Here is a 26,992-nt window from a genome sequence, read left to right on the forward strand (position 1 = left end):
CATGGTATGATACTCTGGGATTTTAGATCTCCTAATGTCATGATGTTACTTACGCCGGCTGGCGCATAGGGCAGCAAAATGTCATGATGTGGCACAAGATAAATGTTGTCTTCTCCTGGTTTCAATCACTTAAGCATCGGCTACAACATGTACGTATGTATATATATGCATGCCTGTGCATCTTCTCTACTGTATACACAAACATAAATGCAGCATAATAATTCATCACACAGTCCTCCTCCTACAGCACCAGATGTTGACCAGATGTTTTCCATGTGACGTGTATTTTATTGTGTCAGTCAGTCCTCCTATAGCACCAGATGTTGACCAGATGTTTTCCATGTGACTGTATGTATTTTATGGTGTCAGTCAGTCCTCCTATAGCACCAGATGTTGACCAGATGTTTTCCATGTGACTGTATGTATTTTATTGTGTCAGTCAGTCCTCCTATAGCACCAGATGTTGACCAGATGTGTTCCATGTGACTGTATGTATTTTATTGTGTCAGTGATCTGTCCAAGGTCAGCGTGCTGGTTCCGGGGGCGGGGCTGGGCCGACTGGCCTGGGAGATCGCCCGGCTGGGATACGTCTGCCAGGGCAACGAGTGGAGCTTCTTCATGCTGTTCTCCTCCAACTTTGTGCTCAACAGGTAATAGACCATATTCACACGGCGGCCATATTGCCATTAAGTCAATGAAATGCCACCCCAGTTGAATTGAAATGCCACCCCAGTTGAATCTTTCAATGTATATTTTTAAAGCCAACATTTGTAACTCAAATCTTTGCTTCTGGGGGGTCCCTGGAACAAAACATTTTGAGATGGGGGTCCGTGGCCAAATACATATCATTTTGGGAGTCATTTTGGGAATCATCTATGGACCCGTAGTAGCCACTGGTTTTATATCCTGGTAGGATGTAAAACCAGTAGGACCGGAGCAGAGCGGGGGAACCACTGCACTAATGCATAATATCGTTGCTGTCGGGCAGAAACATCTTATCTCCATATTTAAACTTTTTGTGTTGTTTCGTAAATCAACACCCCTACTTGATCACACAACAGCGTCACACAAAAGTATCAAAAGTAGCAGATCTACAAGCTCGAAACACGGCGTGAAGCGACACGTTTTGAGCTTGTAGATCTGCTACTTTAGCTATTTTCTAATTTGAATCCTGAAAAGGAACGGTTTTGGACATATGAGGTTTCCACCAGACAGAGACAGATATATATATATATATATATATATATATATATATATATATATATATATATACTCATACAAACTCAAGTTATCGTACACACAACTTTTTCAAACTATGAATCTCCTTTACCATCATACGCACCAGGTTGTGACTTGCATAGACGATATGTACACATTATTTGGTGAAAGATTGTACAACTCATATCAGTCCAGCTTCAAGTATAGCTGCCAAGGGTCAGATTGTACTGTATGTGTGTCTAAAGTACTTCTCCCCTTGATATCATGTGTTAGAGCAGCACCACCATCTTTCGAAATGAGTGTATCGTTGGGAGAAGTACATCAGACACACAGGTCGATGGTAAAGTAGTTCTGTGTCAAACACAGGCATCATACAGTAGTTCTACACAAGATAAGAGAGAAGCTGCTTGTGTCATAAGAACCAAGCTGTAGCCAAAACAATAGATACCGGGGCTGAGAACATTGCATCTTCTCTTATAATATTATGCAAAATGTCACAACAACTGAACAAACACTCTATTGGAATGAGTACTATCACAATATAGAGCTATTTACACTTATTTTAACCAAAGTAAATCACTTACCCTACCTTTAACAGATGTTAAGTTGTAATTCTACCACAATTCATCATCATCACTATCCATCTGTCCTCTTGCTGAAAACAATATGTTTTAATTCATTTTATATAAGTGCTGGACCCAAGCTGATCATAGTGATCCAGAATGATCCATAGTGTTGCAGTGCCCCAGCAGTCTGTGTACTGGTCCTTATAACACGGTGCGGCCGCCCTCAGGTGTGACACGGTGAACTCTCTGACCCTGTACCCGTGGATCCACCAGTTCAGCAACAATAAGAAGTCCTCAGACCAGACGCGATCCGTCCGCTTCCCAGACGTGAACCCTCAGGGTCTGCCGCCTGACTCTGACTTCTCCATGGTGGCCGGGGACTTCACCGAGGTGTACACAGAGCCAGGTCAGTGTTAACTCTTTAACTCATACATGGGCAACTGGCGGCCCGGGGGCCACATGCGGCCCCCACCTTCACTTAATGCGGCCCGCAGGTTAATATCAGAATACTGATATATCATTGATTTCAGCTGTTACAATTCCAAACATGCAAACATGACCCGCTTTAATTACTTCAGTCTATATTAGTAGCTTAATGACTAGTATTAAAATTCTATTGTCTTTTTTTATGTCCAATGTATTTGTATTTAAGTTCATAAAGTTAACATAAGTATAACTAAATGCATTTGAACTAAAATAAAAATGTTACTTTTCAGGATTCCAAAAGCCGACCTACAAGCTCAAAACGCGTCGCGCTAAGACGCGTTTTGAGCTTGTAGATCGGCTATTTTTAGTATTTTTGTGTGACATAGAATGCCGTGGAAATATAGTGGCCCTCTACATCATCAAAGTTGCCCACTCCTGCTTTAACCTTTTAACAAAATAACTTTTTGATTTAACCAAAAATATCACTTGGACCCAACCTTTAGGTTGAGAACCCCTGGACTAGTAGTACACATTCATGGTGGTTCTAGACAGAGAAAGGATTGTTTAGTTAACAGTGAGTGAACTATGTACTGATGGGAACCTTTTGAACCTTTGTCTCAGTTCACCATGATGCAAGGAGCCGTGTTGGTGTGGATTCTATCAGCGCTGGTGTGTGTGGGTACAGGTCATCACCATGCAGGACATGAAGGTAACGGATCTTTTTTTTAAAGATTTATTTTTGGGCTTTTATGCCTTTATTTAGCCTGACAGGAAATGGGCAGAGAAGGGGAGTGTTTTTGCCCCTGTCCGTCTGTCCGTCCGTCCGTCCGTCCGTCCGTCCGTGTACAGCTAATCTCCGGCACCGTTGGCGCAATCGGCATGAAACTGTGCACACACACTTTGATGCCAGAGCAGAACCTCTGCCCCAAATGTTTCACCTGTTATAGCGCTACCAGGAGGCCGATTTTTGCAAAACACATCTTTTCATATGACTCCTACAGATTTAGTCCTAACATCACGCAAATCGATACACATTATCTCTATAGTCATGTGATCAAGACTGATCTGTCAGATTTTTCATATTACATCCTGATTGGCTAAGTTTCACTTCTACTTCCTGGCCTGGCGGAGACCTGTGCTCCGGGGAGCAATTATTATAATTTTTTAAAGTTGTACAAGCTCACAATGCATCATGATGCGAAGTGTTGTGAGCTTGTAAATCAGATATCTTTGCTATTTGTCGTACGAGGAGGAAGTAAAGGGTTTAAGTGGTTAACAAATCTTCACCTTCAGATAACGCTGCAGACCAGGCTGCAAACAGCCTCTCCATGGTGACATCAGCAAACAAAGGTTTTGCCTTCAACCTGTACAGGCATCTGGCCGCTCAGACGGACAACCAAGGCAAGAACGTCTTCTTCTCACCCTCCAGTATCACCCTGGCCCTGGCAGCCTTGTCTGTAGGGGCCCGGGGCCAAACCCACCAGCAGCTCTTCAGTGGTCTGGGCTTCAACAGCTCCTTGCTGAACCAGGCTGACGTGAACCAGGCCTTCCATGGACTTCTGACCGCAGCGGACAAGACTTCATCAGAAGACGTCAGTGCAGGAACCGCCGTGTTTGTGGACGATAAGTTCAAGACACACCCTGAGTTCCTGCAGACCCTGAGTCAGTCCTACCTGGCCGACGGGTTCAGTGTGGACTTTAGAAATGCCACAGAGAGTGCTGCTACCATCAACAAGTATGTAGGGGAGAAGACCCACGGCAAGATAGACCAACTAGTGGAAGACCTGAATGAAGAGACCCTCATGTATCTTGTTAGTTACATATACTACAAAGGTAAGATGTCATCTCTGAGCTGTCATTTCAATTCCTATGTTTTTAGAATAATTTCACATACCAGACAGAAATTAAACTAGTGTTATGCAAGCGATAATCAATGGGGAGTGGGTCATTATTGAGAAATATACCCCGACAGGGTGGTTAGAATGTTTTCAACAACATTCTTGACGGCAATGTTTAGCTGACAAATGTAAATGACATGTTGGATACAGCAGAAAATCAAGCAACGCAGATTGCTATGAGCCAGGTGCTTTGATTAGATTAGGGTTTTAGAGTTCAGCGGTCATTATTAAAAAATATCACACCACTGAATTCAGGAATTTAGTAATGGTTATTATTAACCTAACCATGGCTAGAGTTAATCTCTAACTCAGTGATTTGCAACCTTTTTCAAGGACCTTCAGTATGATATACATCAGGCCATAGACCCCCATTTAACCCCCCGTTAACATTTTGTTTAATGTCTGGGAACCCAATTTACACTTGGGGTGTAAATGACTAGACCCTAACTAGCGTCATGGCTACAGTCACCTCTCCACATTTAAAATTACGTCTCACTTTTGTCATTGTTTCTGCATTGTTTTCTGTCAACCAGGAAAATGGAAGACTCAATTTAACCCTAGATGGACATCGGAGGAGGAGTTCAGTGTGGATGACCGAACCCAGGTACTTCATCCCATAACACTACTGTCTAAACTGAAGGGCTTTTTATTTATTTTTTATCTCAAAGGTAACCACTAATTGCACCTATATTTGTATAGTATCTTATGTTACTATTGTTATGCATTAAATCAGGGTTTCCGGCAGACCATTTAATTTCCACCGCCGAGGCAAGACCAAAGGGCTATTGTGTTGTCATCACACACACGTCCAGTGCACCCTCACAGGAGGAGAGCGTGCTGCGTGCCCCGGGGCTTCAAAGCAGTACATAAATTTAGATTGTTTCAACCACGTCGCAAAATGTACCAGTATATAATCTACAGTATATCGTTACATCCATCCGTCTATCTACAGCGCAGATAGACGCTACCCCGCGCACCAGCTGTCAGCTTTTTGTCTCCTTTTTCTTTCTTCCTCCGTGGTGGAAAGCCTAGTGACATGAGGTTATAGGCTTCAGACAAGACAACCAGTGTCATGTACCTCACGATAATAGTTTTTTTTTTAAGCCTGTTTCTTTACCCCGTGAGTCACTGAGAAACATTTCCTCCAGCACGGACGGGCGTGTGCATGAGATGAGCACGACTGCGTCCGCACGTTAGTTTCACGGGACTTTGTCTGTCTCGCGGCGCGGCTCACTGATCTGCCCCTCACTGTAAATGAATTAATAAACATATACGACGTGTGAAAACACATTCCTTAGCCTGGTTCAGACTGCATCAAACCAACCCGACTACAATATGTATGGGAAACCTGATTTGGGCTGCCAGTCAGAACAGGGCCTGAGACAAAACGTGGGTAACTGTTGGTCTCTAGGACTCTCCTAAAATCGGGATCGGCATTGGACCCAACAACCTGTCATGGGTCGGGGCTCTTCTAATGATCCACATGGTGATGTTGTTGCAGGTTCTAGTCCAGATGATGAACGTGGAGGACCAGTTCAGTGTCTACTTTGACAAGCAGATCTCCACCTATGTCCTCCGTTTACCCTTCAACAGCACCTACTCCATGCTGCTGATGCTGCCTGAGATGGGCAGAAATTTGACTCAACTGGAGGAGGCCATCTGTCCCAGGCACTACACCAAGTGGCTCAAAGGGTTGAAGAAAAGGTTTGTAATTACATTTGGAAAAAAAAGCATACACCTTGTTGCAAATGTCTTTAAACATTTCTTCAAAAATAGCCAATCTGCAAGCTCACAATCACGTGACCTGTTGTGAACTCTGAAAACTTGACATGCCCAAAATAGGGACATCAGGGTTTAAGTGTTTAAATTACATTGAAAATGTCATATATTACATGTTACTTATAATGAGCATACAATATGCTACAACTGGAAGATACAATTGGAAATGGAACACTATAAAAAAAATGAAGCTGATAAATGGGTTCTCTCTCGCGATTGGCTGACATTTTGTCACCTACCTGAAAATGTATTTTTCTGTTTATTAAAGAGCTGGAGAGACTCCTGTTAGTGAACAAACACTCATTACTATCAGAATATAGTGCTTTAACCTTTCAACAAAAGACGTGTTTTTGTTTTAACCAAAAATGATCACTTATCCAATTGTTTTATATTTCCTTTTCAGGGAAAAGTGGAATATATCGCTTCCCAAGTTCTCCATCAAGACGAATATAATCCTGAACGATGTGCTGCGTCAGATGGGAATAACGGACGTGTTCGGTGCTGCAGCTGATCTCAGTGGCATTTCGGCGGAGAACAGTCTGACTGTGTCACAGGTAAGGGCTGTCACAGTGGATGGGTGTCTAGTTGTCCCTTCTTTTATATCACAAACAACAAAGGACAGAGACGGTCCATCAGCAGTGGTGGAAAACGTACTCACATTTGTTACTTAAGTAAAAGTATCTATACTGCAATGTAGATATACTCTGTTACAAGTAGAAGTCCGGAATTCAAAATGTACTTGAGTAAAAGTACAAAGGTATTGGTATCAAAATATACTTAAAGCACAAAAGTATACACATACTCATTATGCAGAATGTTCCATTTCACAAGTTTTCAAATGTATAAAAGTCTTTTGAAAATAGCAGATCTACAAGATCACAATGTGTCGCGATGCGACGCATTGTGATCTTGTAGATCGGCTATTTTCAAATGGCCGAAATGTATAGGGTCCTCGAAATGAAAAAAAAGTGTGAGAATCACTGATTGACTAATCATCGATTATTAATCATCGTTTTATGTGCAGGTCGTGCACCGAGCCACGCTGGATGTGGACGAGTCTGGAGCGACCGCGGCCGCGGTCACGACCGCCGAATTCGTGCTGAAAATCATGGACTACGTCCCCGAGCTGAGCTTCGATCGTCCCTTCATGGTTCTCATCGCTGACTCCTCCCACAACATTCTGTTCATGGGAAAGATCGTCAATCCAAACGTCTGATTCTGAGTCAAAACCGTCTGTTCACAATCATTCAAGCACAGATGGTTGACCGTCAACATAATTATGAAATCCTTCTCGAAACCTGTTTCTTTGGTGGTTTTCTGAGTAGTTTGAAAATGTGAAGTCAAGTGTAGACCAGGGATAAAATACTATGGTCCCTATCTTGCGCCGTACCCCTTATCCCTAAACCTATTTTACTATTTTGAAAAACATTTAGTAGTTCAACTAGCCGATCTACATCGTTGATTTGAACTATTTTAAAATATTTTTCAAAATGGCAAAAAAAGTGAAGTGATAAGGGGTAAGGCGATGCGCAAGATAGGGCCCTAAGTTCCTAATTATTCATAGTATTCACAGTAACTGAAGGTAATCTAATATTAATGTAAGCCTACAGGCAAAAAGCATACTTTCATGACAAATTTAAATGTTTAGCTTTTCCGGGCATTTCTGCTTCATTTGGATTGGTCATTGTAGAGAGACGAGGTGGGGGAGAAAGCAGGGGAGTGACAAAGAGCAATGGTGGAGCTGGTCTGGGAATCGAACCAGGGAATCGCTGCCATGGCATTAGAGCCTAACTTGCTAATAAATGGTGATTTCTAATTGTACAATATAAGGTAATTCCATGCACCTCATATAGTGGATTGTTTTAGGAAAGCAACATTAACATAAAATGGTTTGGCAATTTGCGAAATATTTTTTTAAACGAGTATTAATCAGCATCATTCCATAAGATGAATTGCTTAAGATGTTACAGTCCAATTGGACCTTATAGTTAATTACTCACAAAAGGTGTGTATACCACGTCGTCTCTGCCGGGTGCAAAAATATGTCCAGAACTGTTACTTTTCAGGATTCAAAAACATCAAAAGTAGCAGATCTACAAGCTCAAAGCGCCACGCTTCGTGCCACGTTTCGAGCTTGTGGATCTGCCACTTTTGCCTAACAGCAACGGTATGTTGCTACACGTGTTAACCACACATAGCTGATATACAAGCTCACGTGTGTTTTGACCATGTTTTTATTTTTTTTTAATCTTTCCCTTATGACATGCTCAAAATAGAGAGAAAATAGGTAGAAAGTGGTTGATGAGATTTATAGAGCAGTAACACACTGGAATAATAATAATGATAGTTTTGTTTTAACTATGTAATGGTGGAATTCCATTGTATTATGTTTTAATTTGATTGTGAATGTTTGGACCCCAGGAAGAGTAGCCTTCACTGCTGTGAGGACTAATGGGATCCTTAATAAACAATGTGACACATTAAAATCATTTTGGGGTTTAGTTTTTATTTGATTTTATCCAAACGTCAAATTCCTCTATTGCTTCAATGTAGATACAAAATAAAATAACATTTGTTTTGATTGGTAGTGTACAATTAGCATAACATTTTATGCTGTAATGATTGCCTATTCCTTACTAGATACTGTTCCTCAGTAAGGTTTGAGATAAATTGTGGATAATACTATCTTCTGATAGTTATGGATACAGACAGACAGTTTATTGTGTTTTCATCCGGACATTTTTCTGTATTGTAACCAATGGAGAAAAGGGAAATTGCAGTTGTACTTGAACTGCTGAATTAAAGTGGAATTAAATGTGGCTTGTTCTTTGTTTGTTTTTTTATATGACCAGATCCAAAACATGTAAGGTGGGGTCAAAATAGTTAACAAGTAAAATGTACAATATTATTTACTGTAAGTACACAGGTCTCGCATAGCAGCCAGTCTATAAACAGAGAAATTACAGCGAAATATCAAACACACTGCAGATCCTCCAATTACTGCAGCGTCTGAAGCAGCTCCATCATTATGGCTTCTCAAGTGACTTCACTTCATACTCCCTTGTTCTTCTGCAGACTGAGGAGCGCCCTCTTGTGTGTGGAAGCATCCATGACAGGCTGCAGGTTCCTCCTTCTGAGGAAGACTTCAGTGTAAAGACACCTTGTTGAAGGGCTATGCGTTGGCCTGTTCACAGGCATCTATCCACTCACTGAAAACATCCACCGGCTCTGACAGATAATGTATAGGCGTTTGGTACGCCTCCATGCAAACATAGCATGTTATAATCCCCACACTCCGAGTCCTTTCCATTGTGACAGAACAGGAGTTTAGGTAGTTACAGAATGGACAGGTGAACATGGTGTCCAGACCCATCTGTTGCTTCTTGGCCGCTGCTGGCTTCCTGGTGGACTTTCTGCGTCCCATTGTTGACAGTCCTGGATCCAATGTGCTGTAGACTCTGCTGTAGGTGATGCTCTGGAAGGAACAGTATGAACTCAGTACATAGCTTTGTCTCAGTGTGACTCTGGGAACTCATCTTCACCTTTATATAGGGGGTGCTGTGACGTCAGAACAGAGGCCCCTATTGCCATGACGACGCAGATTTGCGCATGTGATACTGTAGAGACTACAGGTATGTTTAGAGAAGAGTATGAATAACTGACTTGTACCGTTTCCTGTTGTAATCTCAGCCATGATTCCATGCTTGATAGTTTAACAGTTTTCATTACACACAATAAATACAGAGGCAGAGCAAATAAGAAACATATTGGACAAATAAACATGTCAAAGTGCAGTGGATCTGATCAGTTGTTAAAAGAGGACGTCTCCCCTTCCTTTGTCTCAGCATTCTGTGGTGAGGTGTCTTCACATTAGGAAGGTGAGTAATGTCCTACTGTACTTCATATGAAGTACAGTGTTGCTCGCCGAAAATAATTTACTTTTAATCACATTTACTTGTTATTTTCTAATTAAAATCAGTTAGTTTCTTATTAAAATCAGTTATTTTCTCAGCGTATGGCACAGTGAACCTGCCATACAATGAAGCATAATTTACCCGTTTCAGTTTTGTGATACTTGGTTATTGAGGACTTGCCAGCATTGACGTTGGAATGTTCAATTTAAGATAGAACTTCTGATTTAGAGAATGCTGAACCGCTTCTGTCCATTTCAATTGTCCATTAACCCTTTAAGACTGGGAACGCATCTGTGTCACTTTTTGATTTGAGCTAAAAAGCATTATTTTACAATTTGGCTATTCAAAAATAGCAGATATACAAGCTACGAGCTTGTAGATCTGCTATTTTTGAAAAATTATGAAAATGTGTGCAAATCTTCTCTGAATATATATTGTTTTAAAGCGACATTTCTATCTACCTAACCACATTATAACTAAAGATTAGACCTAACCACATTATAACTAAAGATTATACCTAACCACATTATAACTAAAGATTAGACCTAACCACATTATGACTAAAGAAAAAGATAAATACATCACTATATTGGAATGAACTTACACAATCACAAGAAAAAGTAGAAACATATTTGGCCCTAAACAGACGGTATACTGAGGCAGACTACCTAAGCACAGTAACTGATAAAAACCTGAAAAAGACATTGACAATGTACAGGAAACAGATGTACAGATAGAGAGAGACAGACAGAGAGACAGACAGAGAGGGAGAGAGACAGACAGAGACCGACCCCTACTTGACATATAAGATATAAATGAACAGTAGTGTTACGACCTTATACGGTCTAGAGGCTATAAAGGGGTAACATATCTAAAAAAATATCACAAACCAGAGGAACAGGAAAAGTTTACAATTTATTAATAGGATCAAACTTAAATTTTAGATTATTAAACATATTAGGGAAAGCACAAAACGTCAGGGTGGCCAAAGCCAAAATACTCCAACGAAAAGAAAAACCGAAACTACACCAAAACAAGAGTTACAGTCTAGGCCGTCGGTTCTCAAAGTGGGGTCCGGGGACCTCAAGGGGTCCTTGGAGGGGTTCCAGGGGGTCCCCAGCAAAATGTGTTAATATAGCAACACAATCATTTTAAAATCACTTCAACCTTTTATACTTTGGCTATTCAAAAATAGCAGATCTACAAGCTCATAGCGCGGCACCGAGTGCCGCGCTACGAGCTTGTAGATCTGCTATTTTTGAAAAAACATGAAAATGAGTGAAAATCTTTGAAGCGAACATTTTTAACACAAATCTTGGCTTCTGGGGGGGTCCCTGGAACAAAATATTTCGAGATGGGGGTCCGTGGCCAAATACATATCATTTTGGGGGTCCTTGCCATGAAAAGGTTTGAGCACCACTATTCTAGGCTCCCTAACTAAACAAAACCGGGTCAAAACGGGGGAACAAAACAAATGGCGGCACACCCCTACCAAGCTTCCCTTCTCTAGTACACTCAGGTGAAGGTTTGGAACATAGTGAAGTGAAGTTTCCTATCTAATAAGTGTCTGTACTTTAAACACACAGTATTAAAGTTACCTTTACGCACTAAACAGAAAAAGGAATGGCACACAGCCTATATAGACCTACAGTAGTAAACACCAACTTAACTAACAGAAAGGTTTCAGCACATGGAGGTGACGGAGGGTTAAAGGACTGAAAAGGAGCTTCTCCCAGGCTTTTATGCTGGCTGGGCTGATTGAGGATGAAGCCCAGGTGTGTCTCCAGACACCACGCCACTCCTCCAATCTCCACTCCACCCTCCAATTGCCAAACGGGGCACTGAGAACACTCAGAGGGTTAAAACACACAATATGAGGCCACACAGGGCCGTAACACATGACATCAGTGTTTCCCATTCATTTCATAGACTGTGGTGGCTCAACGTTTTCTAATTTGGGTGGACCCATCACCCCAGACCACCCTAGAAGGTCTAGGTCCACCCATAACCCCAGACCACCCTAGAGGGTCCAGGTCCACCCATCACAGGTGTGATGTCATAATGATCCTAACACATTAAATATCACACATTATAAACAATTACATAATAAATGACTTATGGTCAATTATAAAATAATAAAACCAAACCTAACCAAACCAAACCAAACATGGCTGACTGACTTCCATTCAGATGGATATTAATATTAATGTTATGAAGAACTCTGATTGTGTGTGTGATCATTTATTTAATGTTTCAATATAGTGTAGAACTGAACTATTATAACCCTAAACCCTGACCTTTAACCTCACATAAACTATGTTTATAAACCTAACCTTAACCCTAACCTAACCTCAAAACCACGTCGAACTGGACGAAACACCGGGAAAAGACCGCACACTAATTATCGTTAGCCTTGGCTAGCTAATTAGCATTCTTAATTGTGTAAAGGACACATTTGTGAAAAAGGTTGATGATGTCATCATTGTGCTGCTGTTATGAGTATTTAAAAGCTGAATGGACACACATGTATTTACTCCTCTCTCCACTAGGGGCAGCGATGACTCTCTGCTTCTCTGAAAACACACCCAGGTGTTCTGTGAAAAGACAATAAACCAATAAGAATCAGAATGTATTAACTGTGTGAACATGTTAACACTTTAGAATAACCTTCCCTTATAAAATTAAATTAATCATTCCCAAATTATTAGTCACTGAATCATTGGTACAGTTCAGTGAAATGTTTAGTTCAATGTACTGAATCATTGGGTACAGTTCACTGAAATGTTGTGTTCAAATGTTTGGTTCAGAGTTTGGCTGCATTGTGTCGTCTCTTCCCTTCCTGACTGAATCACCTGAACGTCCTCTCAGGCTATGGGATCTAAACTCCTGCGTAATGTAAAACATGTTTATATTTGATTGATGATGAATGGTCCAAACTACACAGTTCACAAAGAGGACCCCCCCCCCCCCCCCATCTGACCACATTGTCATCAGTGGTGTCTGATAGAACAAATCAGTTGATTATTAAATTTGATTATTAGATTCATTATTATAAGAAATTAAACAGAATGGTTTACCAAGCTAGTTGTTTCACTTCTTACACAAGCACGTTGTTTTGTGTATGTTTTCTAGTTTTATACACTTTTATACATTAAAACTGTATAAAATGTATAAAAAGGTTTAGTAAAAAGAAAGAGGAAGTGAACCTGGGTGTGTGGGAGGAGTCTAAAGATTCTCATCATTGGTTGTCGGCACCAGAATACGACCTGATAGAAGAAGAAGAGAGACAGTTAAAACAGACAAATAAATCATATGAACTGTATTGTGTGTATTTCTCCATCAAATGCATAAATGTACACACAACACAATAACATTCAGTCATCAGAACTAAAGTGAACATTTGACTCTTATTTAAGACTAAATGTGACACAATAGAACACACTTTGACCTCTAACTAGGTCGTCTAAACTGGTCTAAACCGGTTAAGGTTTTAAACCGATATAAACCAGAATAGGTTGTGGCTTTACATGTTTGTTTGTGTGTTTGCATTTCTGTGAGAGTTCCACATGTCATGTGATCCTCTGTTGATCAGACCTCATTTCTTCCACTGGTAGTAGATTCATTAATGAAACATGTTAATTAAACATGTTAATTAAACATGCTAATCACCTCGTTTCTTCCACTGGAAGTAGATGAATCCAGACAGGAACAAGACCAGACCCAGAACCAGACCTGATGCTCCCATGGCCACCTTGTTCTTCACTGACTCTGGCGTGGAGTCATCTGACAATACAAATATGATATTAAAGATATTATATGATATTATATTCATTATATTATTACAGTAGATTAGAACACCTTCTCCTTCACTGACTCTGACATGGAATCATCTGTGTCATTTTAGTTTTGTGCTATAACCATTATTTTATACTTAGGCTATACAAAAATAGCTATTTTTAAAAAATCGTGATTTTTTGCAAATCTTTGATCATTCAACCCAACCCTTGATGTGACTCTAGTCACAGAGACTTACCCCCCCAACCCAACCCAACCCAACCCTTGATGCTGAGTGCCAAGCAGGGAGGCATTGGGTCCCACTTTGATAGTCTTTAGAATGACCCGGCCAGGGATTGAACTCCAACCTCTCAATCTTAGGGCAGACACTCTAACCACTAGACCATTACCATGACCATTGCCATAAAACAGAGTGTAGTATAACACATTACAGTAGATTACAGTATAGTACAGTAGAGTGCAGTAGATTACAGTAGAATGCAGTATAATACAGTAGATTACAGTAGATTACAGTAGAGTAGAGTAGAGTACAGTAGAATGCAGTAGAATAGAGTAGATTACAGTAACTGACCCCAGTCCATCTTGATAGGCGCGGTCAGGCTGGGATGTTCCACCATGCATGTGATCTTCTCTCCTGATCTGTAACACACACACACACACACACACACACACACACACACACACACACACACACACACACACACACACACACACACACACACACACACACACACACACACACACACACACACACACACACACATTTTTCTGCTGGTGATCAAAAAGCACAGCATGTTTTCTATCTGAGGAGGATGATCAGTATCTATACGCACAGTGTGTGGGGCACCACGGTGCAGAGGGCGGTCACCACGGTGCAGAGGGGGGGGCACCACGGTGCAGAGGGGGGGGAACTACGGTGCAGAGGGGGGGCCCACGCACCAGGGTGCAGAGGGGGCATCACGGTGCCGAGGGGGCACCAAAATGAGTCACGCCGAACATTAATTAGCACTATTAGGACAGATTGCGAAAGTAGACGATCTACACGCTGAAACGCGCCGCGATTCCACATTGATCCGTTATCTTAAAAAAAGTTTGACTATTTTTGTGTAGGAGCGTGAATGCCCCGCTGGGCTCTCCTCCGCTCTAGTGTTTATTGTGTATTGCACTATTCCCTCCCCATTGCAGAAAAAATAGGAAGGCAAGAGGCAGAAGAAACTTAGTATGTGTGTGTGTGTGTGTGTGTGTGTGTGTGTGTGTGTGTGTGTGTGTGTGTGTGTGTGTGTGTGTGTGTGTGTGTGTGTGTGTGTGTGTGTGTGTGTGTGTGTGTGAGACTTAATATTAGCCTACCAATTAATGGGCCATTTTCAGCAAGTGAGTAACACTTGTTTTATTTTTAAAGAATAAATGTATAGGTGTCTATTAGGTGTGTATTTCTATGTATAGGTGTCTGTTAGGTGTGTACCTGGGTGTGTACTCCAGGTAGGAGTGGTACTGGTAGTACCAGTAGAGGTGTCTATTAGGTGTGTCTTTCTATTTATAGGTGTCTGTTAGGTGTGTACCTGGGTGTGTACTCCAGGTAGGAGTGGTACTGGTAGTACCATTCTCCATCAGACAGCTCATCGGTAGAGGAGAGGCCAGAGGTCAAAGGTTCTTTCCCTATCCACCAGGTCACCAGGATCACTTTAGGATAGAAGTCGTAGCTGCTGCACCTCAGCATGTGAGTGTGTTCACCACGACGAGGGGGAGTCTCTGACTTCAGTCTCACTTTGGGCTCCACTGGATAAATAAGTAAAATTTATAATAAAAATAAATATTATTATTATTATTATTATTATATAACCGTCATAGGAAAATGTCATTATCATGATCACAATGATGATAATGAATGATTATAATGATCCAGAAAGCTGCACGCACTTGGTCTTCAACCTGCCAAAATGTTTGTATTTGATAAATGTTCGTATTTGATATTATACTGTTTAGACTGATGATAGGTTCTTGGTTTACCTATGATCCTAGATTACTATTTCTATGCATTTGATGTATTAACTTGTGTTTTCCTTGCTTACTGTGAATCTCTCTGGATTAAGAGCATCTGATAAATGCCTACATTGTAAATCGTAACTGTAAATGTCAGTGTTTGGCCACCAGATGGCACCAGAGAACAACGTTTCATAGAGTAGCCTACTGTAGATTCTACCATTGTCTACAGTTTTCTACAACATAGAATGTTATATAACGTAATTTAAACATATTAAATAGTTCACAGTTACACAGTGCTTTACATAAACAACAATAAACCAGCAATATCATTTAATGAACATTGCTCAAATTAATAAGAGTAAAAACAAACAAAACAACACACATAATCCTGTAAAATATTGTGATTAAAACATTTTAAAAAAAACTAGTAAAGACAATAATTAAAATATAAAGTCAGGTGGTGAAATGAAGTGTATAGAGGTGTGTTTTAGCCTGCATGGTTCTTTTTAACGTTAATTTAAAAACATTAATCCTGGTGTCTCTGTTTTAGGCAGGTCATTATATGAGGGTGAAAACACTCAGAAATTGATCTATGTTTCATTTATACTCGGTGTACGATGGTGACACCACATGTTGTGAGCTTGTAGATCTGCTATTTCCACTGTGTGACAGCGTGTTAGGATACAGTATAAATCAAGAGGATCTGAAATGTTTCTCAGCAGATTAAGCAATGTTTTATAATCATTATCAGATCAATATCAACACCATTAATCATCTCTGAATAGAATAATATATTATGATGTCATGTTATAGTTTATGAGGTGGTGAGTGTTGAGTGCTGCTCTGAGATCAGCTCACCTCTCTTGTTCAGAACAGAGTAGGCGCTCTCAGCGTTGTGTTTGCAGTATCTCTCTCGTTCTGCTCTCAACACAGCCAGTGCTCCAGGATCTTTATTGCCGCGCTCTGCGTTCTTCACACCAAACTCAGTGTATCCAACCCACTGATCTACTCTACTGTCCCACCTGAGGAACTCATCACCATCGAAATTCATTGAGTATATGTACTGTATGTCCTTCAGCTCACTGGAGTTAAACACACAGCGGACAGCCTCATAGTACACATATCCATCTGGAAATAGACCATTAAAAATGTCATTATGGTGCGCTGGGGGGGGGGGGGTGCACGATGCGGTGCAGGTCACATGCACGCAATTTCTTTTATTAATAGATAAATTAAACAACCATAAAACAACAGTAACAACACACTCAACCAGCCTTCAGTGGTGGAAAAAGTACTCAAATGTTTTACTTAAGTAAAAGTATCAATACTGCAATGTAGAAATAGGCCTACTCTGTTTCTGTTACAATTAAAAGTCTGGAATTCAAAATACTTGAGTAAAAGTATAAAAGTATTTGCATCAAAACGTACAATGTATGTAAATGTATCAAAAGTAAAAATACTCATTATACAAAATGTCCCATTTCGAGTTTTCAAATGTATACAAATCTTTTGAAAATAGCAGATCTACAAGCTCACAATGTCACACTAGATCGGCTGTTCTCAAATGGCCGATATAGGGCTGAGGTGGTTACTGTATGTTTTGTAATAATAATCAAAATCTACAATGTAACTATTAACTAAAGTTTTCAAATACTTGTAGTGGAGTAAAAGTACAACATTTGTCTCTGAGATGTAGTGAAGTAGAAGTAAAAGTATTAGAAATTGGAAATACCCGAGTAAAGTACAAATACCTCAAAATTGTACTTAAGTACAGTACTTGAGTACATGTATGTAAAGACTATACCAAAATCCATTTGAAAAAATTGCTTCTCACTGTTAAAAGCCTCTAATTAATTAGATTATTTCCCAGTCCCAGCCCTAATTGTGTTATGTTATGTCGTTGCTGTCCGGCAGAAACCAGCTAACTCAATTTTTCCGCTTTTGCATTTTATTCCATAAATCAGGGCCATTGAACACCCTTTACGTCTGTGTGTTGATTAAAAAATTATAGAACCAATGAAAAGTATAAAAAAGTGCTTCTGACAAAACCAGCTAACTTCATTAGATCCTCACACTTTCTGCTAAACCAGCTAAGTTCACCAAAGGGGGGTGGAGTTAGCTGGTTTAGCTGACTCCAGGCTCCACCCCCTTTTGACCTCCAACCTCATTGTGAGCTTGGAGATCCATTCAGCTGTTCTTATCAATGATGAACAAAACCTCCAAAGGGCGCGCTCTCACCAAAAGTTGGCTGGCCGCTGTTAAACGCAGGTTGTGCGCAGCCACAGTTTCTTGCAGCCAGCGGATTCTAAAAAAACGCTGTGACGCACCTGTCACTCACATTCAAGACCGTCCCCCGCCGCCGCTAACCTGACTCTGCCAGATGGGGGCGGTATTGAGTAACTACGTTTCTCAAGACAGCTGAGAAACAAATGTGTGACGTAAGCTTCTTGGATCTGGAAGCGTCAGGTTACGCCGCCGCAGCATCTGTCACTTGCTTTCAAGCCCCTCCCTCCCCGTTGCGTTGTCCGTAGACTAGCGTCTGTAGCCCGGCCCGGTTACGTTGTGACTTTATCGAGTTTATTAAACTTTATTATAGGATGCCCTTGCATTATTGGAAGGGGATGAGATGCAACAGCTACAACCAGTTGGTCCACTGAGAGCACCATGTTGCTTCCTGAGTCTTGGGACGGTCCGCCTTCGACTCACCCGATTGGACAGAGGGAGAAAATCAGCTCCCTACCTCCAGCAGTTTTATGCTTCCAATGGACAAGTCGCATAGAGCAGATAAACGCAAGGTCTGCTCGACAAGCGGAAAAATCCGCTCATGCGTGAATCCACGCATTTACATTGACAATGCATTGGCAGATTCTGCCCCAGAGGTAAAATAAAAGTGCGGTGGGAGCGCGCCCTCACTCCACTTTCTTTTTTCTTTTTTTTTGTCATTTCCTGAAAAATTTACATTGTAGAGTTAGCTGGTTGCTGCCGGACAGCAGAAATATGTTTTATTTTGATGGTAACTGTTGTATAATCGTATTATCTTGGATTTTGACATGATTCATGTCTTTTAATTGAAAATCCTAAATAATTAAATTAAAGTGTGTGTGTGTGTGTGTGTGTGTGTGTGTGTGTGTGTGTGTGTGTGTGTGTGTGTGTGTGTGTGTGTGTGTGTGTGTGTGTGTGTGTGTGCGTGCGTGCGTGCGTGCGTGCGTGCGTGCGTGCGTGCGTGCGTGCGTGCGTGCGTGCGTATATATTCAACTGTTTTAGTTAATAACTATTGTGTTAAAAGTATTCATGTACCTTTCACTGGTGATTTCTTCAAGGCAGTGCGAATGGTGTCCAGCTGGGCTTTGCAGAACGCCTGATCACCCAAATCATATCCATAACCTCCTGGGAAGGTCATTGGAGCCGCAAACGGAGACACCACCTCCTTCCCTTTGTTGAAGTCTGCGTAGACCATCACTTCACCATCCAGTCCCATCATGGCCTCTTTATAAGGGTCTTTAACTGTGTCTGAACAGCTATAGAACTTAATCTCCTCATGGAACACTGCAAAAGAAACAAAGATGAAATTGAATTCAACAACAAACTTCTTCACAGTGACAATAACACATAATCATCATGTTAAACAATCATGTTTGGTTCTTATATGAAGTGGAAGGTTGGATATTAAAAGTAACTTCCTGTCAAACGTTTTATTCACACTGAAACAGATTCAAATGTTTTTATGTATTTATTTATTTTTATTATGAAAGTAATTCATAAAAGTATATTTCATGATGTCACAACAACAATTCCTAACATCTGTTTTAATTTAATGTTTATGTATTTGGACAAACATTCAAGATTCAATACTGTATATACAGGTTAAAGGAGGGTGTGTGTGTGTGTGTGTGTGTGTGTGTGTGTGTGTGTGTGTGTGTGTGTGTGTGTGTGTGTGTGTGTGCGCGTGCGCGTGCGTGCGTGCGTGCGTGCGTGCGTGCGTGCGTGCGTGCGTGCGTGCGTGCGTGCGTGCGTGTGAATGTCATTTGTTTGTATTGTGCATTGTTCATATTTGGTTCTATATAATAACAGTAGATATAAATGTATATATTATATAATAACATAAATATAATATACTTACTTCCTGGGATCGCTTTGACATGAAGTACAGAGGAGAGGATGAGGAGGGTGGCTGTAATCTTCATCATCACTGATCAAAACTGAACTGAATTTAAAAGATGAGAATAAACAGAAGAGAATAAACAGATCAGAATAAACAGATCAGAATAAACAGATGTTTACTGAAAGAGAAGTTTTGGAGTCTGAAAGAGAATGAAGGAGGACTCGTTCTTTAGTTCAGAAGAATCAGCCAATCAGATTAAAGATATGATGTTACATCATCTGTTTCCAGAAAGACGACAGTCTGGATTATTGCACATAATCATGTATGGTATATAGCTGCTGCTTATGCACCTTATGTCTCCTCATGTACATACTGTACCTTATGCACCTTATGTCTAACCTCATGTACTTACTGCCCCTTATGCACCTTATGTCTCCTCATGTATGTACATATACTGTACCTTATGCACTTTATGTCTAACCTTATGTACATACAGTATGTAAATATATTTGTTTAATTCATCTTTTATTCTCCCCCCCCGTCTTCTTTTCTTTCTCTTTCTGAAAATAACTAAAACGATGGAGCTGCACAAAAATAATTTCAGCCACTTCTTTACACCTTTAACCTGTGATGTGACAATAAAGATGATTCTGATTCTGTTGAAGAGAAACACAAGAAAGAAAGAAAGTAAAATGTTGTAATTAATTAAAATCTTTCAGATGAGACATGATGGGAGGCTAAAGGTTAAAGTTCATGACTTCAGATTGAAGTGATTACAGATTATTTAAAACATAAATAAAATAAATAATGTTTCCCATGTAGTTGCTGTTGGAGGGCAACGGGTGGGGGGTTCCAATCCACACCAAACTTTACACAAACACTGTTCAGGTCAGGTAAGAGAATAGTCTCACCAAATAAACTGAATGTCACACATATGGTTCTACAGCAGTGTTACACAGTGTTTAACACTTCATATGGACAGAACTCAGAGACCGTTGGATTGGAAGGCTGTGCAGTAAAAGTCTATTTAGTCTATTAATTTACTTTTAATCATTTATAAGCTAAGGTGTTCTACATTCTCACACAAAGGAGTCACATTTAACCTCCTAACTCAACCACATCTTCTTGGTCAAAGGTCAAAGGTGACATCTTGGAGCATCAGAGTGGTTAAAGGTAGCCTGGGATCAAATACCATTTTCAGGTTTCTGGTCCGGTCTGGAGTGGAAATAACTTTACGTCATCAGGCGGCCGGAACCCACGACCGGAACCTCCAGCGCCGTGCGCCTCCAAAATGATTCCCCTAGTTTAAAACTTGTTTAGTTTGGTATATTCGTGGGGAACAAAAACAATGTGACACCAACCAGAACCAACCACCGGAACACGATTGTTTTTTTATCCTTGTGAAATGGGACATTCTGCATTATGAGTACTTTTGGTACTTTTCGATTCCAATAAACTTTTGTACTACCTCCACATTGTAGTATTGATATTTTTACATATGAAAATGAAACTTCATCATTGTAGTATTGATATTTTTACATAAGTAAAACATGTGAGTAATTTTTCCACCACTGCCCCCATGTGAACTTCTCCATTAACTAACTCTGAAATGAAAGACATTTCATGCACTGGAACATGCAGGAACAACAAACATCCACATTCACTGAAACCTGTTTGTCACTTGCATCACCCATACCAAACCATTAGAAACTAGAAAAAGTGCTCCTCGGAGCACAGGTCTCCGCCAGGTCAGGTACGTTATTGTGGCCTCCTGGTGGCGCTATAATAGGCCAATGTGAAAAGGGTGCAATTTATTCTTAGGTCGTTCACGGCAATCGGACACTGCATCCATGATTTGAGGCATTTTGTTCCAAAAATGTGTTTTGCTAAATTAGACCTGCTGGTGGCGCTATAACAGGCCAATGTGAAAAAGGGTGGCATTTCTTCCTTGGCCTAGTGGGAATGTGTTTGTGAAATTTCACGGAAATCTCAAGCTGCGTTCATGATTTGAGGCATTTTGTTCAAAACGGACCAATCCTGCAAATTTTGGAACCGAACCTTAGCCAATGAGGATGGAATATGGGAAATCGGACAGATCCGTGTTGATCACATGACTATAGAGATACTGTGTACCGATTTGCATCAGGTTTGGATAAAATATGTAGGAGTAATGTAAAAAAAATGGGTTTTGAACAAATCGGCCTCCAGGTGGCACTATAACAGGCCCAGTTGAAATATTTGAGGCAGAGGTTCTGAATTGGCATCCAGGGAGTGTGTGTGCACAGTTTCACAGCGACCGGGCCAACGGTGGCGGAGATTAGCTGCTAACACACGGACAGGACACACGGACACACACACACACTGACACACACACAGACACACACACACACACACGGACAGACGGAGGGTAAAACATACTCTCTCGCCATGCCTTCGGCCTATGCATCAACAGTCTTAGGCTTCAAAGAGCGCCCTCTGCTGTCCTAAAGGCAGATGGCCAGTTGTAACCCATTAAGGCCGGGAACGCATCTGTGTAATTTTAAGATATCTTTGGGCTATTCAAACATTAGCAGATCTACAAGCTAAAACAAAAATGTGCAGGACTCCAAGCTCATAACGTGGCACAGAGTGCCGCACTATGAGCTTGGAGTCCTGCTATTTTCTTTTAAAATAAATCATGAAAATACGTGCAAATCTTTGAATATATACATTTTTTACTCAAATCTTTGCTTCTCGGGGGTCCCTGGAACAAAATATTTTCAGATTGCGGTCCACGACCAAATGCTTATCATTTTGGGAGGTCCTTGACGTGAAAAAGTTTGATCAGCACTGATATTATAGCAACATACGTTTTTTTTTCTCCAAAAACTGTTTTAGAAGGATTTAGAAGACTTTTGTAAAATCCCCCAGAAGCAAAGATTTGAGTTACAAATGTTCACTTAAAATAAACATGTATTGAAAGATTTCCACTAATTTTCAAGATTTAAAAAAAATAGTAGATCTACAAGCTCATAGCGCGGCACTCGGTGCCGCGCAATGAGCTTGTAGATCTGCTATTTTTGAATAGCCAAAGAAATATAAAAATGACACACAGATGCTTTCCCGGTCTTCATGGGTTATTAGGACTGAACACTCCTTGTTCCAGTGTCCGTTAGCTTTACAATAATGACATAAACTCACTGATTTACAGTGGTGGAAAAAGCACTCAAATTCTTTACTTAAGTAAAAGTACCAATACTGCAATATAGAAATATTCTGTTACAAGTAAAAGTCCAGAATACAAAATTTACTTGAGTAAAAGTACAAAAGTATTGACATAAAAAAAGTACCAAAAGTAAAAGTACAAAAATATTTGAAAATCTACAAGCTCGCGATGCGACGCGTTGTGAGCTTGTAGATCGGCTATTCTCAAATAGCCTATAAAATAGGGCTAAAGTGGTTATTGTATATTTTATAATATAATCATTTATATGTGTAGCTAAAGTTATCAAATAATTGTAGTGGAGTAAAAGTACAATATTTGCCTCTGAGATGTAGTGGAGTAGAAGTAAAAGTACTGGAAATACTCTTTTTTTCAGGCAGCTGTGTCTCTGCCTTTGATGTGATCCACTGCATGTGCTCTGTCCCAGTGATTGACAGGCTGAACTGTGCTCTGTCCAGAGCCGTCTGGGAGAAATGCGGGGCCCTGTGCGAAGTCGCGTGCGCGCGCGATTTTTTGGCGGTTTTTGGCGGATATTTCCGAGTTTTTGGTGGTTATTTGCGGTTATTTCTCTGTATAACTCTTACTAAACGTGAATCTGTTCACTAAAAAAAAAAGCGCAAGCACAAGCGTGGGGCCCTGTGCGGCCGCACCGTTCGCACTACCCTTGGTGCGGCCCTGGCTCTGTCCCAGTGATTGACAGGCTGAACTACACTGTGACCTGGATGGACATTTGTGTTGTGTTGTGTTGTGTTGTGTTGTGTTGTGTTGTGTTGTGTTGTGTTGTGTTGTGTTGTGTTGTGTTGTGTTGTGTTGTGTTGTGTTGTGTTGTGTTGTGTTGTGTTGTGTTGTGTTGTGTTGTGTTGTGTTGTGTTGTGACATCAACCAGTTTTTAAGCACATTTTGGATTTTGCGCATAAACCCTGAATGGAAACACATACAAATTTGAAAAAAAAACAATTATATTGCGCAAAAAAAATAAAAAATAAAAAAGGTTTTACACTTGAAGGAGGTGGATTTTGGGACTTTATGGAAAGAATGAAAACAGGGGGATGGAAACACAAAGCATTTAACTCACATGACTCTCCATTTTGCACCATAACGTAATATTTGTATTACAAGAAAGTATTTTTAGTGGGCCTGTAGTAGAACTAACGTTGCTTTTTCATACCTTTCCACATTTCCAAACCAAACATGTCTCCAAACATGCCTTTGTTTCATTTGTAGGCCTACCAATAAATATGTTTTTCTTAAATATCTTTCTACATAATAAATAAATACGTTCAGATGAATGGATGAATGAATGCCAATGTATGTTCATGGACATGTTCTATAAAGTACCCTTTAAGATAAGATCTTAATAAGATCATCTCATGATAATACTCATCTACATTAATACGTTTGAATGTGTGCAATTTGCTGCTCCATTAGTTCACATTTTGCACTTATTCTCTGATACTTTGTTTCCTCATATGTAGCAGTTAATAACTGTATTCAACTTTAATAACTTGCATGCTCAGGTGGGCAAAATAGGGAAGAACTGGTTTGGACCCAATTGTCTATAAGGGCGGATTCAGACTGGGTCCAATTGATTCGAATCGTTCCCGAGTACGGTTGGCCTCTCCCAGCTGGCCAGTATTCACATTGGCCAAGATTCTTGCGCACCCGAGACCATTTAATTTAACAGTAATGGTAAATATGTGCCTCATGGGGGCGCTGTTGACTATGGGGCTTTGGGAGAGAGAATGTCATTCGCAGTCTAGAGTGAATAATAAAGTTTGACTGGGTTCCTGACGTTGTCTTGAGTTATAACAGATCAACAATACACAACCAAAGCCGTGTGTGCACTGGTCTTTAAAACCTTGAAATGTAACGTCGTCTCTGCTAATATGATATTGGCGTCACAGACGCATCCTTGGTATTTTAGCAGTGACGTCACAGACTAATCCTTGATGTATTTATCCTCATATATACGTTCGCCACACATGTGTTTTTTGTTTATGTTTTTTCACGGCTCGCGCTACTCAAACACTAGCGGGATTATTATTTCTTGTCAACATTCAAGTAGAACTATGAGAAGGTATAACCCAGCTAAAATAATGCGTCATTATGAAAATATATAATTGATATATGATTAGCAGTCCACTTCCTTCTCTTGGTACGGATGGATTCACCCTGCCGCGTTCCGTTCCCGACTCCGCAGCAATCGGACCCGAGACTACCTCCCCAGGTGGTTTCGGGTACGATACGGTGATGCGTTACGGGGAACGGTTCGCTACGTTCACACTACCACAACATCTGCCATGTGGTCCGGGGTGCGCACCCGGGACCATAGTCTGAATCCGCCCTAAGTTAATATGGTTCATGAATAGGACTATTTCCAGACATCCTGATTGAAAGAAAGGTTTCACAGCCTCTGCACAACCAGCAGACTAGCAGCCCAATGGCTACCAGACATTATGTATAAAACACAACCGGCAGACTAGCAGCCCAATGGCTACCAGACATTATGTATAAAACATGTTTTTGACAAAAAAGTGTTCAAAAGTATTTAATGTATTTTCAATGTGTACCCAAAATTGGAGAACAACTCCACGGAATCGGTCTGGATAAAAATCACCTATCCTCACGCTAAACCCCTGATAATTGGCGCAATCTACAGGCCCCCAGGTCAAAATGAGTTTTATGATTTATAAGAGGAGCACATGGCAATCATTGGAAATTCGGAATTGATTTTGATTGGCGACTACAATACGGATGTACTCCGGAAAGACGCCGCCATATTTAAATCTTTCAAAAAATTCTGTGACATGCATAGCCTCACCCAAATGATAAAAAATATCACAAGGGTAGGCCCCACTTCTCAGACCATCATTGACCTCATTTTGACATCAGACCAGTCGAGGATTCCTTTAAGTGGAGTCATTGAGTGCAGTCTAAGCGACCATAACATCATTTTCTGCACGCGTAAGCTTCACAGATCTGTAGTTGATTGTCATAGCACGATCAGCTGCAGAGCTGTGAAAACTTACTCATCAGAAGCTCTCACAACAGCTCTTGAGAAAGTGGATTGGTCAAATGTACTCGGTGGCTCCTCGGCTGAGGAGTCTTGGACTGGTTTCAAAACTGCTTTTGTGTCTGTTATTGATAGCCTAGCGCCCAAGAAGGTGGTGAGAGTCAGAGCCCGTACACAACCCTGGATGAATGGAGACATCCTAAATGCAATCAAACTCAGAAACAAAATGTACTCTGAGTTCAGGAAATGCAAAGATGTGCAACTACTTGAAAGATGCAGAAATCAACGAAATGTAGTAAACAAATTGGTCAAAACTGCCAAAAAGAATTTCTTAAATGAAAGTATTGAGGCAAACAAAAGCCACCCACAAAAGCTGTGGGAAGCGCTACAGAAATTGGGCTGCAACAACAAAATTCAAACCAAAGCTACAAACATCTGCATTATTTCAAGTGGCGTGCTCATTACCGACAAGCAAGCGGTAGCAAACTGTTTTAACAGCTTTTTTACCACCATTGCAACCCAGTTGGTAAGCAAACTTCCTCAGCATTCAGGTTTGTACGGCTCTGACCACATCCATGCTCACTATGTTAAACTAGGGGCTAAAAAAGACTCCTTTTCATTCAAACCAGTAAATGCTGATGATGTGCAGAAAAAACTACTCGCCCTCCAGCCAAACAAGGCCACCGGCCTTGACAATATCCCCACCAGATTCCTCAGAGACGCAGCTACTGCTATTGCCCCCATAGTAGCCCAAATCACAAACCTATCCATCAGCCAGTGTCACGTCCCACAGGATTTCAAGTTGGCAAGAGTAATCCCTCTGCATAAAAAAGGAAGCAAATTAGAACCTGGCAACTATAGGCCTGTTTCCATCCTTTGTTCCATCTCAAAGGTTGTAGAGCGATTAATTCAAGAACAAATCAACAGCTACCTCAGCGAGCATAAACTGTTGTTTGAATTCCAATCGGGCTTCAGAACCTCCCATTCCACTGACACATGCCTACTGTATCTGACCGACTACATCAAACGTGAGGTAGACGCGGGCAAATACTGCGGCATGGTCATGTTGGACCTCCAAAAAGCGTTCGACACTGTA

General features: G+C 40.7%; 2 protein-coding genes across 2 annotated transcripts in view; one reads left to right on the top strand and one right to left on the bottom strand.

The window, feature by feature from the left end:
* The window catches only part of LOC308087934 (H-2 class II histocompatibility antigen, E-S beta chain-like), a 39,099-nt gene extending 19,255 nt beyond the window's left edge, over positions 1-19,844 (bottom strand). The window contains exons 1-8 of the mRNA XM_080432193.1: positions 19,700-19,844; positions 18,877-19,125; positions 16,438-16,707; positions 15,156-15,372; positions 14,168-14,235; positions 13,471-13,584; positions 13,008-13,067; positions 11,467-12,395 (exon numbers count right to left, since the gene is read on the bottom strand). Coding sequence (XP_080288319.1) covers positions 13,027-13,067; positions 13,471-13,584; positions 14,168-14,235; positions 15,156-15,372; positions 16,438-16,707; positions 18,877-19,125; positions 19,700-19,766 — 1,026 coding nt within the window. The 5' untranslated portion in view covers positions 19,767-19,844 and the 3' untranslated portion in view covers positions 11,467-12,395; positions 13,008-13,026. The remainder of the gene's footprint in view (positions 1-11,466; positions 12,396-13,007; positions 13,068-13,470; positions 13,585-14,167; positions 14,236-15,155; positions 15,373-16,437; positions 16,708-18,876; positions 19,126-19,699) is intronic.
* On the top strand, positions 544-8,706 carry LOC308087915 (serine protease inhibitor A3L-like). Its single transcript, XM_080432162.1, has 7 exons — positions 544-650; positions 2,832-2,919; positions 3,504-4,043; positions 4,642-4,712; positions 5,610-5,812; positions 6,291-6,441; positions 6,912-8,706. The coding sequence occupies exons 2-7, from the start codon at positions 2,838-2,840 to the stop codon at positions 7,101-7,103; spliced, it is 1,239 nt and encodes a 412-aa protein (XP_080288288.1). The 5' UTR covers positions 544-650; positions 2,832-2,837; the 3' UTR covers positions 7,104-8,706.
* Positions 19,845-26,992: the final 7,148 nt, after the last annotated feature.

This window comes from Gymnoscopelus braueri (assembly GCF_963280865.1).
Source record: "Gymnoscopelus braueri genome assembly, chromosome: 7".
NCBI lineage: Eukaryota > Metazoa > Chordata > Actinopteri > Myctophiformes > Myctophidae > Gymnoscopelus > Gymnoscopelus braueri.

Coding starts and splice junctions, on each gene's coding strand:
- LOC308087915 (XM_080432162.1), top strand. CDS start 2,838: ATGATGCAAGGAGCCGTGTTGGTGTGGATTCTATCAGCGCTGGTGTGT. Junction 4,044..4,641: donor TAGTTACATATACTACAAAG/GTAAGATGTCAT, acceptor TCTGTCAACCAG/GAAAATGGAAGACTCAATTT. Junction 5,813..6,290: donor CTCAAAGGGTTGAAGAAAAG/GTTTGTAATTAC, acceptor TTTCCTTTTCAG/GGAAAAGTGGAATATATCGC.